Raw genomic sequence first — 13442 nt, 5'->3', positions numbered from 1 at the left:
TATGGTTCCTAGCTTAACGGATATAGGGCAAGTGACCCGGTTGTGGCCACCGACCCCTTTGTGGCCATTTGTGTCACTTTCGATCGGTTCTTTTGTCAAAACAATATTGAATTGTCAGTATCTACAAATAATCTTTAAAAATATACTTAAAATTAAAAATAAATAAAATGACATAGCTGATTTAACATGCCGTTAATTTGACCTACATGAAGAATAAAAAAAGTTTTAGAATAGAGTATCGATAAGAGATTTTTTTTTTCATACATTAAACAAATCCATTTTTCTCGACAATCCTGCTAGGTGTAAGCATCTAATAAGTACAATAATTTATGCCACTAATAAGGTTTTAAATGGCATAAGTTTTGTAGCAGTACAAAGAACTTAGTACCTGTACCAACCCTTCATACAAAGTGTTGTTGTTCAAAAATGAAAGTGTTTTTTTTATTGTCCTGCATAGGGTAATTCCAGGATACATGCCCCAGTGGGATAGGTGCCGCGATTTTAAGTACACTATGTTCCAAGCAACTTAGCCTAAAGTTATAGTACGTATAATAGAAAGGGACCTCCCCGTACCACTTTTCGCCTCGCAAACCATCAAAGAGTGCGTTCGTTTAGCCAGTGAGAGCAAAAGTCTTCCGCGGCCAAACCTTAGCGAGCGTCGAAATAAAATTGGTAAGTATCTTTTAATGGATAATTTTTTTGTCAGCTGTAAAATGAAGCAGATTTTTATATAATTTGATAGACTATCTTATAAATTACACGGGATAGCTATGTTTAATTCGATTTTTAGTGTTATTATATTTTTTATTAAAAAAGGCACCTATCCTATGCTAAAAGGATAGTTGCCTAATTTTTTTTTGGTATAGATGCCCTTAGAGCCATGTCCCATGCACCTAATGGCATCTATCCTAACCTGCTCTTTTTGTTACAAGTAGCAAGTAAGAAGAAAAAAAGAATGTAGTACGGCTAACCTTAGGAAAATAATAAAAACGATTCGATACGAACCCTTCTTCGAATTACCTTTTTACCCGACTGCGCTAGAAGGAGGGCTATGTTTTTCGGGTGGATGTACTATGTATTTAATAACAAACAATCTTAAATAATAATATGTACTTGGCTTGTTTGATTTCAAAATGCATTTGATCCTTCGAATTCAAAAACTGTATTAACGTGTCATCTATCCCCGCATCAGGCTTCTATCCTTTGAAGCAATCATACAGTGAGTCTTCTATCCCCCACATTAGGCGTCTATCCCACTTTTTAGAGGTCAATTAAAATGGTACTTACTCAGAATCGGTATAACTTAAACTAAAATAATTATAGTAATATCATAGACGAAAGACCAAAGTTTACAGATGCTAAGGTCAAATTGTTGATAAAAACTTACTGACTGAGTTACATAGCTGTTTCAAAAAGTGGGGCATCTATCCTGGACTTACCCTAATATAAATTAAGTAAAATAAGTTAACGATATATATTTTAATTAATAAACCGTTATTATCTTGCTAAAAAGTTGATACATTTGCAAAAATGCATTGCATAATTACCATGTTTCATTGCGCTACCGTTATCCACATTTTTTTTCTAAGTCCGAGCTTTACTTGAGAACCATGTGACGTACACTAATCTTGGGAGCCGCGCGGGTCAGCTTATATTAATTATTGAAGAAATGCTGTCCATCGGCTCAATACAGAGGTTTGAACATAGGTCTGACTCGCGGTCATCATTGTCCGATGCGGCCCGAACGGAAAGTTAAAGTGTCGCCCATCATTGTCCCCCATGGCCCGAACGGAATAGTGCCATTTTTAGGCTGGCAGCGAAGGTGTTAAGTAAATATTACGTGGAGCGTAGCTTAAATCTATCAGTAAGAACTAGAATTAGAAACTTGACTGTTGTTGACCTTTCCGACGGTCTAGATAAGAACACCTCTAACTAGGTGTCTTAAAATTTAAAGTAGATTAGACATTCTATCTAGATACCAAATATCTATCTCTTTCACTTATACTGGACTGCACGCCATGAGTGAATGAGTCAGATTCCATCTGTCGCCTTTGTAGCCGGACAAACTATCACAACTGTACCTCTAGCACGAAAAACTTATCTTCGAATCGTTTGCTCATTCGACAATTCGATACCCAGCCTCCAAATTCAACGATAACGCGTGCGTGACCATCTCGATTGTCAAAATTAGTTTCGTGCTACTATTTCTCATACTAAGTTCGATTTACGTCATATTCACAGGGGCGCTGTTTCTAAATCTTTTGATGTCGATTTGAATACGCAAACAATTTGAAGTCGAAATTTTTTCGTGCTAGAGGTACTTGCACGTTGCTTTAACTTGCAGTTTTAAATTCGAAGTTTTCGAAGTGAAATCTACACTCAACATCAAATAAACCGCACCTTCCGCGACGCGAACTTTAAAGATTTTCTTCTGACACAATCATGGTACCCCAACAATATTGGTGTTATTTGCAAGCCCAATAAATATCCTTAAAGAAAAATACATTTCATTTCTAAATAAATGATTAACATATACCATAAATGTGACTTGAAAATAGACCTCACTTTGGGCTCACCTCTGGGATCAATTAGACCAATTTTTATGGTCATAAAACCAAATAAAGATCTCACGTGTCCTCTTTAACAGATGGATAGCGATTAATCCCAACTTAACAGTTTTATAGTCATAAAAAATGGCTATAGCGTAACTACCTATTTTTTGAAGAAGTGACTCTGGATCCTTGTAAAGACACATTTTTGGGGTAAAATCCTTTCCTTTAATGAAATGACGTTTAGAACTAGGCTTTCAAATGGTACCAATGTTGGTGGGAAGTGGGCATGCATACGTTTGATAAGTGCTTGTCGCGGGAGGTGCGATTTATTTGGTGCCGAGTGTAGTTCTTAGAGTACACGTATGTGTAACTTACCATATCGATGGTAAATAAGTGTAAGTTGGAAGGTTGCACCTTGGGTTTCGGTTTTCGTAGAACTCCTATCGTTCGATCTTAGAACTTAGAAGCATTTAGGTATTAGATTTAACGGTTTCACGTTTTTGGTTACTTGCCTCAGTCGAGGCTTAACCTTTTGTGTATCTAAACCGCACCTTATAACTAGTGCTGTGTATATGTTACAGGAAATGTATGAAATCCGTCATTGTATACAATTCCCAGGAATTGTGTATAAGTCCTAAAATCACCCGGAAATGTGTGATGTAAATTATATTAGACACATTTTCTAGGAAAATTATACATTTCCTAAACAGCAATCGGAAATGTAATTAAGATTTCAATGAATACGCGTGGACATGCGGTGCGAGGGGAGGATATTGCATCATCCGATTACGCGGGGTCTCTATCGAATCGAATATGCTTATCTGAAATTTGTGGTTATTAATCAACCGGATCCTAATTTATTAATTACTAAAAACATCAATAAATGTACTTGTGATGACGAAATTCTTATATTGCAAAATAATATTAAGTTACTAGAATATAAAGTCGAAACTCTAACAGCAAGTCTTGATTTTCATATCAAACGGAATATCCCAAAAGTCCGATACGATAACACTGTTGTTGTGCATAATAACGTGCCTAGCGTGAAACCAAGTCAGATAAGCGATTCAAGTAACGAGGCTAAAAATATTAACATAACGATAAGACCTAGCGATAAGGAGGTGAAAAACACTTTGTAAATGAAACGAATAATATACTTGTTAAACCATATTTATTTCTTTTTATTTATTAAATCCAATTCCCATTTTTCAAAGTTAAAATTCTTACGACTAAGGATAGTCGTAAGAATTTTAACTTTGCTGAAGTATTAGGTATAACATCCGTGTTTGATAGAACAATAATAGGTGTTCTTTGTATACTTGCATCACCCTCATATTTAATTCTTGCTGGACATGTATCTCCTCCAAATAACAATTTCAATACCTCTTCAGATCCAGGCTCAAAATTTGGTTCATTCCAAATTAAAATTCTACGTTGAACTACATTACAGTACATTTATTGATGTTTTTAGTAATTAATAAATTAGGATCCGGTTGATTAATAACCACAAATTTCAGATAAGCAATTAAGTACCAAAGTCTCGATTCCTTTGTGTTAGATTCTGTATTTAAAATAAAATCATATGTATACAATAAATCTTGACCGTATTTAGAAAAAAAAATTATAAGTTCTTTAACTAGGCGTACAAAAAATTTGGCGATTCGATAGAGACCCCGCGTAATCGGATGATGCAATATCCTCCCCTCGCACCGCATGTCCACGCGTATTCATTGAAATCTTAATTACATTTCCGATTGCTGTTTAGGAAATGTATAATTTTCCTAGGAAATGTGTCTAATATAATTTACATCACACAATTCCGGGTGATTTTAGGACTTATACACAATTCCTAGGAATTGTATACAATGACGGATTTCATACATTTCCTGTAACATATACACAGTACTAGTTATAAGGTGCGGTTTAGATACACAAAAGGTTAAGCCTCGACTGAGGCAAGTAACCAAAAACGTGAAACCGTTAAATCTAATACCTAAATGCTTCTAAGTTCTAAGATCGAACGATAGGAGTTCTACGAAAACCGAAACCCAAGGTGCAACCTTCCAACTTACACTTATTTACCATCGATATGGTAAGTTACACATACTTGTACTCTAAGAACTAGATTTCACTTCGAAAACTTCGAATTTAAAACTGCAAGTTAAAGCAACGTGCAAGTACCTCTAGCACGAAAAAGTTTCGACTTCAAATTGTTTGCGTATTCAAATCGACATCAAAAGATTTAGAAACAGCGCCCCTGTGAATATGACGTAAATCGAACTTAGTATGAGAAATAGTAGCACGAAACTAATTTTGACAATCGAGATGGTCACGCACGCGTTATCGTTGAATTTGAAGGCTGGGTATCGAATTGTCGAATAAGCAAACGATTCGAAGATAAGTTTTTCGTGCTACAGGTACAGTTGTGATAGTTTGTCCGGCTACAAAGGCGACAGATGGAATCGGTCATGGGAGAGGGCTGCAAACAGCGTGCCGCAGAAAGTGTTTGCGATACATCACAAAATTGGTATGCAGGTCTAGCGCAAAAAAGGATTTCACTCATCTGACTCATTCCCCCTTCCCTCCGGACCTCTGAGGCGATCAGACGTGTGTTTAGTTAGTGTCAAGAAATTTTTAAAATAATATTTTAATTTTTGCTAAGTTTAACCCGGCCGAACTACCAGGAGCGCAGCAACAAGTGAAGATCGCCGCGCATTGGGTGAGTGAAACATCCCTATGTGCGTGAGTGCGTCCGCTATACATAACATCGCCTTGCCGTTCAAACCACTCCTACGCATCTAGTGGGTGTGCGCTAGAGCAAGCCCCGCCCCTTCACCAATTCATTTGCCGTCGGCTCCGTGCGTCATTTAGGCCTACGAGAAATTATTCATCTAACAATGCCGAGAGTTCAACGTTCACCGCCTCTTAACAGCGCTTCGGCTATCAATGTCGAACCAGAAAAACCACCCTCTCACTACGGATCTGACTCAGAATTAAACTTGTCATCATCTGGGTTAGTGAGGCATGATAGTGCGGTAAATATCTCAAAAAGAGTGAAGCGCAGGCTCGCAGACACGCCGGACCGCCCAGATGAATTTTTATGCGAGTTCAAAACTTCAAACAAATGTTCGACAGGCTGCACTCATATCAGGAGGAGAAAATTATTTAATTGAACAAAATGCCGAAATCAAAAAGTCAATGGACATTATGTCGTCCCAATATGATGCTCTCGTTAACAAGGTTGAGTCACTTGAAACGGACAATCAGCTATATTTATATAGCTGATTTATCTCATATCAAGTCGCTTGAAACTAAAATAGATATGTTGGAGAGAGATTCAAAGTCTGCGTCAGTGGAAATACGCAACATCCCGAAACTTGACCAGGAAAATAAGAAATCTCTGTGTGACATTGTACAAACCTTGGCCTCGGCCATAGACTTAACTCCCCAAGTTCAAGACTCCGAGATCCGCGACATTTTTCGTATGAAAAATCAAACAGTAGTAGTGAATTTCACTACCACGTCAAGGAAGGAGAATTTGGTTCGAAGATTCAGGGAGTACAATAAAGAAAAACGCCTGTCCAATAAAGCCACGATTGACATCTCGACTCTTAAGCTTCCAGGTCCAAGCAAAACTGTGTTCTTATCGGAAGCCCTTACAGCGAAAGCCCGTCGAGTATTCTATCTCACAAGGGAGCTGTTAAAGATCGTAAAATTGCGGCCACCTGGACTTCGTTTGGGAAGGTATACATCAAGAAGGACGAAGATCAACCCCCAATACGAGTGAATGAAGAGAGCGAAATTCCAAAATTTTTTTTATGATATTTTTTTGTCTATTTTATATTTCTTTTTTACTTCTGCCAATGTATTTCAATGTTTACAAACATTCCGAAGCTGGCTACCAATTCTTTTGCCATTCTCAGTCTTGTTTGTTATATGCCAGCCGTACATGGCCTACTTGTATACTGTTTCCGAGGTATGCCTCACCAAATATAATTTTCTGATTTATGTTTGTTTATTGTATAATGATCTGCAGAATTACGTCATCTCAACATACTGCTGCTGTCTTGCACGTATCTTATTGGTATTCTACATATTTGTTTTTACAAAACAATTTCTTTTAAGCTAGGAGTATTAACACATACACACACACACTCACATAACTCACTCAATAAACACCACACTACAAATTTCGTTCATGCGGGGAGGGAGGGGGTCCTGATCACGGTTCTAACCATTCTATTTATTTCTGTCAGTCACGTAAAGTTCGTGACGCAATTACATTGTTTCAATAAAATCACCTATAATGCAAAATATTAACACCTTAAACCTTGATCTGGACTCCCTGTCTCCCTCCTGTGTGATTACGTGTGGGGTCGGCGACGTTAAGGAAAAGATATTTACTGATAAATTATCCTTAAATGTTCTAATGCAAAACATCTGCAGTATAAACTGTAACCTAGATAACTTCGAAACACTCCTACAAAGATCTGAAGTGGCCTGGGACGTATTGGTATTGACGGAATGTTGGCTTCCAAAAACTAATATTGTACCTAGTCTAAATAGCTATGTTCATGCAGCCAACTTAACCAACCTCACACAAAACGAAGGAGCTGTAATATATCTCAAAGACCACTTAAAAGGAACCTTCGAGGAACCGAAAGTCGAGGATTGTAACTGCCTACTATTAAAATTCAACAATGGGACCTGTATTATTGGTGTCTATCGACCTCCAGGCTACAAGGACCCTACCAATTTCATCAACTCAATGGACGCTTTACTCTCTAAATTAACTACTTTTAATTAACTTTTAAAAAAAATAAAACCGACTTCAAATGCGTGAACACAAAAAAAAACTAAAAATTAAAAATATTGCGTATAAAAAAGTTCATCCCCAATTTTCCACCCTTGGGGGTGAAATATTTTCTTCAAATTCGCATGAAACCACCCTTTTGATAATACCTATTCAACAAAAAAATAATCGTTCAAATTGATTTATAATCGGCGGAGATATTGCGTATAAAAAAGTTCATCCCCAATTTTCCACCCTTGGGGGTTGTTTTTTCTATTATTAAATTTAAATGGGACCACCCTTGAGGTATTACCTATACGCCGAAAAAAGATTTGTTCAAATCGGTTCATAATTGGCGGAGTTATCGCGTAACAAACATAGAAAAAAAAAAAAAAACATACGGGTCGAATTGAGAACCTCCTCCTTTTTTGAAGTCGGTTGAAAATATTTTCCTTTGTGGTACATATTAACATTGATATCTCACCAAATAGTTCTGACAAATATTCCAATGATTATCTAAATATGCTGGCTGCCCATGGGATCCTCGATGGGCATTCCGAAATTACTCACTTTCGAACCTGTCTCGATCACATAATGATAAAGTCCAAACTTGAAGCTGCCTGTTAGCACTGGAGACCTCTATCACTGACCATCAATCGGTAGCTATAAGCATAAACCTCAAAACCCAACTGAGCTCCCATAAGAAGTATACATCTCACATCGACTTCCAAAAATTAGATCAACTGGTCCAGGAGATTAATCTTGGTTCCGTACTTATGTGCAAGGACCCTAACAGCGCGGCTAGCTTGCTGGTTGAGCGATTAAACACAGCTATCGTGGAAAGCTCTTACACTAGAAAAACTCCAAAAAGACAATTCATTCACAGGCCATGGATAACCAAAGCCCTGCTGCGATGTATGCGAAACCGTGACAACTTATTTAAAAAATACAAATCAGATCCTACTAACGAGATTATTAAAACAACATACAAACGCTATAGGAACTTTTGTACATCTTCTCTGAAAAAAGCTAAGAGAGCGTTCGAAAAGTCGCAGTTGGAATCGGCCCTAAATAATGTGAAATACCTCTGGCACATGGCGTGGCGTAAAAAAGTAACCGGCTCAGAAAAAATTGTCAATCACTCGTCTCAACTTCTCGACCCGGCAGACCCACGGGAAAGCATCAATGAAGTGAATAAGTTCTTCGCTAATGTAGGAAAAAATCTGGCTGAAAAAATTGACTCTTCAAACCAAACAACGTTTTCTTCTGTCCCTAAAATGTCTTGTGCCGTCCCATTCTCGCTTGTAATGTCGCCAGCGGACGAAGATGAGGTTTTAAAACTCATTATGGGTCTGAGGGATAATTGTGCGGTGGGAATTGACCTTATATCTTCTAAGATCACGAAAAGGTATGCGGCGCTATTAACATCTCCTCTCTGCCACATTATTAACCTCTCAATTACCAATGGAGTGTTTCCATCGGTCTTTAAAGTGGCCTTATTAAAACCTATTCATAAATCGGGTCCTAAAGATCGCGTGTATAATTATAGGCCAATTTCTTTACTCCCTACCTTCTCCAAGATTGCAGAACGTATTATGAACGATAGACTCATTAAGTTCTTGGAGAGTAAAAACCTACTGTCGCCTGCCCAATATGGTTTTCGTCGTGGCAAGTCTACGAGCGACGCTGTTCATGAGCTTGTCAACTCTGTCATAACATCTTTAGATGCGAAACAAAAGTGCCTAACAGTATTCCTCGATCTAGCCAAGGCCTTTCCGCACCTTCTGTCAAAGCTGGAGAATATCGGAGTTCGTGGTACTCCACTCAAACTCTTCGAGGACTATTTAACAAACAGAACTCAACGTGTCAAAATTGATGCCTGGACTAGTGAGGAGGTCGATATCGTTTATGGCGTCCCCCAGGGCAGCATTCTTGGGCCAACGCTATTCCTGGTGTATATCAACGACTTGTGCCAGCTGCCCCTGCATAATGGAACTTTGTTTACCTTTGCGGATGACACTGCCCTGTTCTTCAGTGGCAAATCTTGGCATGACGTCTTTATGCATGCCCAACAGGGACTAAACTTGGCGGGGGAATGGCTCAGACAGAACATTCTTACCCTAAACATTGACAAGACAAAATATATTACCTTTGCCTTCCGCACTAACCTACTGCCGAGTCATGACCTAAAGTTGTTCGTACACAGTTGTGCTGCTGCTGATCCTTGTTCCTGTCCCAGTCTCACTAGAACAAATGAAATTAAATACCTTGGGATTGACCAGTCGCTCTCCTTTAAACCTCACATTGATACACTCGTCGTTCTGTTGCGCAAACTCATTTACATATTTAAATCTCTCAGACACGTAGCCGATCGTCGGGTGATAAAAATGGTCTATACTACCCTTTGCCAGTCGGTTGTCAACTACTGCATATCTTCCTGGGGTGGGACTGACAAAACACACCTTTTAGAAGCGGAAAAAGCGCAGCGTCTCATCTTGAAAGTGGCTGCTTGCCTTCCACCCCGCTACTCCACTGAAGAGTTGTATAAGAGCTGGGCCGTCCTCTCAGTCAGGCAGTCCTTCATCCTCCAAACAATCCTTAAAAAGCACTCTCAGCTGTTGTATGACCCGGATCTAGTTAAAGACAAACGCAGAAAAGGCAAAGTCTGTCCGAAAAAACTATACAGAACCGCTAAATCACATAACTTTTTCTGTTTTCTTGGTGACTACTTATACAACAAACTTAACAGTTCCCTAAATTTCTACTCGTACACAAAACATAGTTGTAAAATCGCAATAACCAACTATCTTTACACGCTAGATTACTATGCAACTGAGAACTTGCTCAATATCCCGGTCTAAGCTAATACGATAAAATGATAATTATCATAAATTATAATTTACCTCTGTCTTGTTTATCGAGTTTTCATTATGTACAAACTAGCTTTTGCCCAAAAGCTTTTTTGTGAAATTTCGTTTGTCACAGATCGTAATTATAGCCTATATGTTTTACTCGGTTATAAACAGTGATGCTGTGGTATTTCATCGAAATCCGTTCAGTAGTTCTTTGCGTGAAAGAGTAACAAACATCCAGACATCCAGGCTTTCGCATTTATAATATTAGTAGGACTATCGCTTCCTACTCACTTCCATCAGCGAGCTTTTCTTTCACCCTTCCTTTTCTTAGATACGCACCTCATATGCCTCACGCACACACACACACTCACACACACCCACTCACACACACACAAACTCACTCAGTCATTCTTATTTACTAAAAACGGGTCCGCCACAGAAAGTTCCTTTTTTGGCCATGACGCGCGCTGCGATCGTTTCGTGGTTCCCCCACCTTATACTTCGCACCCAGCGAATAGCTATTGTTGTATTTTTTCCTTTTTGGAATCCAAATTGGTTAGTACTTAAGATATTATTTTTATTTAGATATGCTGTTAACCTTTTTGCTATTATCTTCTCGAATAATTTAGAAAAGTTAGGTAATAATGCTATAGGTCTGTAATTTTCGTGTTCGTCCTTTGGTCCTTTTTTGTGGAGAGGTTTTACCAGAGCTTTTTTCAGATCATCTGGAAATATTCCCGTTTCAAACATTAAGTTTATTATATGGGCAAGAGGTTCAGCTATAAAGTCTATACTGGATTTAATTAATGTCATTGGTATTTTATCGTAACCTGTACTTTTTTTGTTTTTTTAATAAGATTAAAGAATTTATATTTTGATGATGCTTGAATCAGTCAATTTGGGCACATTTGGGGATCCAAAGTTAGAAATTTGTATGTATGTACTTAGTTTAGTTGTGAGTTATAGGTCGGTATAGTATCACCGTTCCAATGTCTCCCTTCAAAGCATGATCAGGATCTCAGAACTTAATTATGATTACTTTAATTAATACTTTTTGCATAATGGAATCAATTTCAGTCAAGCTATTTGGGACGTGTATAAGCAGCCTGGAAGGGGCCTAAGAAAGAACTAAATAAAATTGATGACTGCGTATTATGAACTGGTGTGAATAGAATAATTTGTTGAATCTTTTCAGATTGAAATAAATATTTATGATGTCTCACCCTATAATAAGATAATCAATGAGGATCTGCATATGAAGAGTAAAATTACATAAGTGTGTCTAACCTGGTTGTTCCCCTGGGTTCAACAGTGCTGATTCTGCCGTTTGGTCCTGTTCAGTGTTAGACACGTCCATTGGCTCCATCGGTGTCTGTTGTGGTTCTGGCGCCGGCTCTGGCTCTGGTTCTGGCTCGGGCTCAGGTTCTGGCGGTAGCTGTGGATAATATTTTCTTGTTTATACAATCTGGATATACCAAAAAGGGGATTTCCGTGATTCTGTGATGTATGAATTCTGTGAATACTGTGGCAGTTTTCACTGTGAAATGGTAGGTACAACACAAGGCATCACTGAGCTCGTATTATTTGCACGCCGCGTCTCTGAATACAGCCTTTGTATAGGAAACAATTGATAATAATATAAATTTCAAACCTCTGGAGCTATCCTAGGTGTCTTCCCAATTTTGTGTCTCACACTGAAGGGCAAGTCAATCACAAATTCAGGATGGTGCAGACTCAAGTCCTTTCTGGGCACCACATCCAGGTCTGGGCAGCCTTGCCTGAAACGTTAATAAATAGAACATTAAAAATATAGTTTATAGCTGAAAAAATATACAACACTAGTAACAGATACTAATATTTAATAAGGCAGATTTTTTGTAAGAAATAGGTACAGTCAGTGCATGTCCACGGAAGACCAGCGTCGTGGCATTATCTGCTGAGATGCTATGACACCATGCTGAGTTCACTCATTAAATTATGTTAAGTATTGTAAGTGTATTGTCGATGATACTGAATAAACATTTATTCTTTCTTCTTTCTTTCTTTCAGAAAGGCACATCAAGCTTGACACTGAAGCTAAGTGCAATTTTGCAACAAAATAAATAAATAGGAAATAATCTTTATTCACAAATATCATTTTCTAGGATGTAAAAACCACAACTTCTGCACTAGGCTCACAGGCCTCTGATTCCTTAACAGTAAACAGTCTGATATGAAGCAATATCTTACCATTTTACCAAAAAGAATAGACTGCTATTATGCAGTTGTGCTGCTAAAATCTTCTCTGGAATCCTCGCAATCCTCTATCTATGCCTCTAGGTTTCTCAATTTCCTAAAAATTTAGTAAAAAATCAACAGAACAAAAACTTCATTGATATTGATTAAAATTATGAACCTGTAAATCAATGATATAGATAGACTGTTGGTAATTTCCCATGGCATACTATGAGAAAAAAATGTGTACGCTAAAAAATTTGATTTAGACTCAGTTTTTGAATTGAGATTTCTAGCTTGAAAGTGACCATCTTCTCCATAAGGGTGAATTTAATTTGAAAGTTTGTAACAGACTCAATAATTATTTAAAAATCTCAATTTTAAGTTTCTTACCTCAACTCTTTTCTTCCTGTCTCTTCTCCTCAAACACTTCCGATGATGCAGTATCTTTATCTTTCTTTTGCTGAGCATCATCGTAAGTATTTGTCAATTCTGCACCACCCAGATTCTCTTCAGGCTCCCAAGTGTTATCGTCACTAAAGAAAATACAGAAACATAATTGAGTGAAGTACTAGGTATGAAAACAATAATAAAGACTGAGACTATACGAATGTTTAATTTGATTAAGGACCTTTAGACAGGTGGTTGATGCTGGAAAATGATGTATATTTTCAATCCCTAAAATAGCAGTAGAGTGGAACAGGAGTAATGCACAGAAAAAGCTGTAAATACAAGATAACATTTTGTCAATACCTGGAGCCTTCAAGGTCTGCAAGATCGAAACCGTTCTTCTTTCTTGGCATTTTTAATAATAGATTAATTTAATTTATCAGCCAGTAGAAGTAAAAACCAACATTAACAAACAATTTCAACAACTCCAAACGCAACAACAGACGCGGATTCACTGGGATTCACCGGCTATTTTACCGATCGGATCGGACAACCGACATTCTGTCAATGTCAGTAATGTCGTTCTACAATATCGATGTTTTAGAATGTTCAATTGAATTTATCGATACTACGTGGCAT

General features: G+C 37.8%; 2 protein-coding genes across 3 annotated transcripts in view; both read right to left on the bottom strand.

Moving 5' to 3' along the window:
• The window catches only part of LOC135076833 (angiotensin-converting enzyme-like), a 37060-nt gene extending 23760 nt beyond the window's left edge, over window positions 1–13300 (bottom strand). Inside the window, exons 1-5 of one of the 2 annotated variants that reach the window (XM_063971301.1) lie at window positions 13167–13300; window positions 12807–12949; window positions 12429–12531; window positions 11851–11977; window positions 11487–11634 (exon numbers count right to left, since the gene is read on the bottom strand). The gene's annotated coding sequence lies outside the window, so the exon portion shown is untranslated. Of the gene's footprint in view, window positions 1–11181; window positions 11210–11486; window positions 11635–11850; window positions 11978–12428; window positions 12532–12806; window positions 12950–13166 lie in introns of those variants that run through there. The other variant, XM_063971303.1, reaches the window with a different exon arrangement.
• LOC135076665 (protein TsetseEP-like) lies at window positions 11482–13216 on the bottom strand. Its single transcript, XM_063971085.1, has 4 exons — window positions 13167–13216; window positions 12842–12949; window positions 11851–11977; window positions 11482–11634 (listed from the first exon to the last, which is right to left on the bottom strand). Exons 1-4 carry the CDS (start codon window positions 13214–13216, stop codon window positions 11482–11484), a joined length of 438 nt encoding a protein of 145 aa, XP_063827155.1.
• Window positions 13301–13442: the final 142 nt, after the last annotated feature.

Source organism: Ostrinia nubilalis, chromosome 12 (assembly GCF_963855985.1).
Source record: "Ostrinia nubilalis chromosome 12, ilOstNubi1.1, whole genome shotgun sequence".
NCBI lineage: Eukaryota > Metazoa > Arthropoda > Insecta > Lepidoptera > Crambidae > Ostrinia > Ostrinia nubilalis.
The sequence above is the reverse complement of the archived record's forward strand: the minus strand, read 5'-3'. Positions and strand labels throughout refer to the sequence as shown.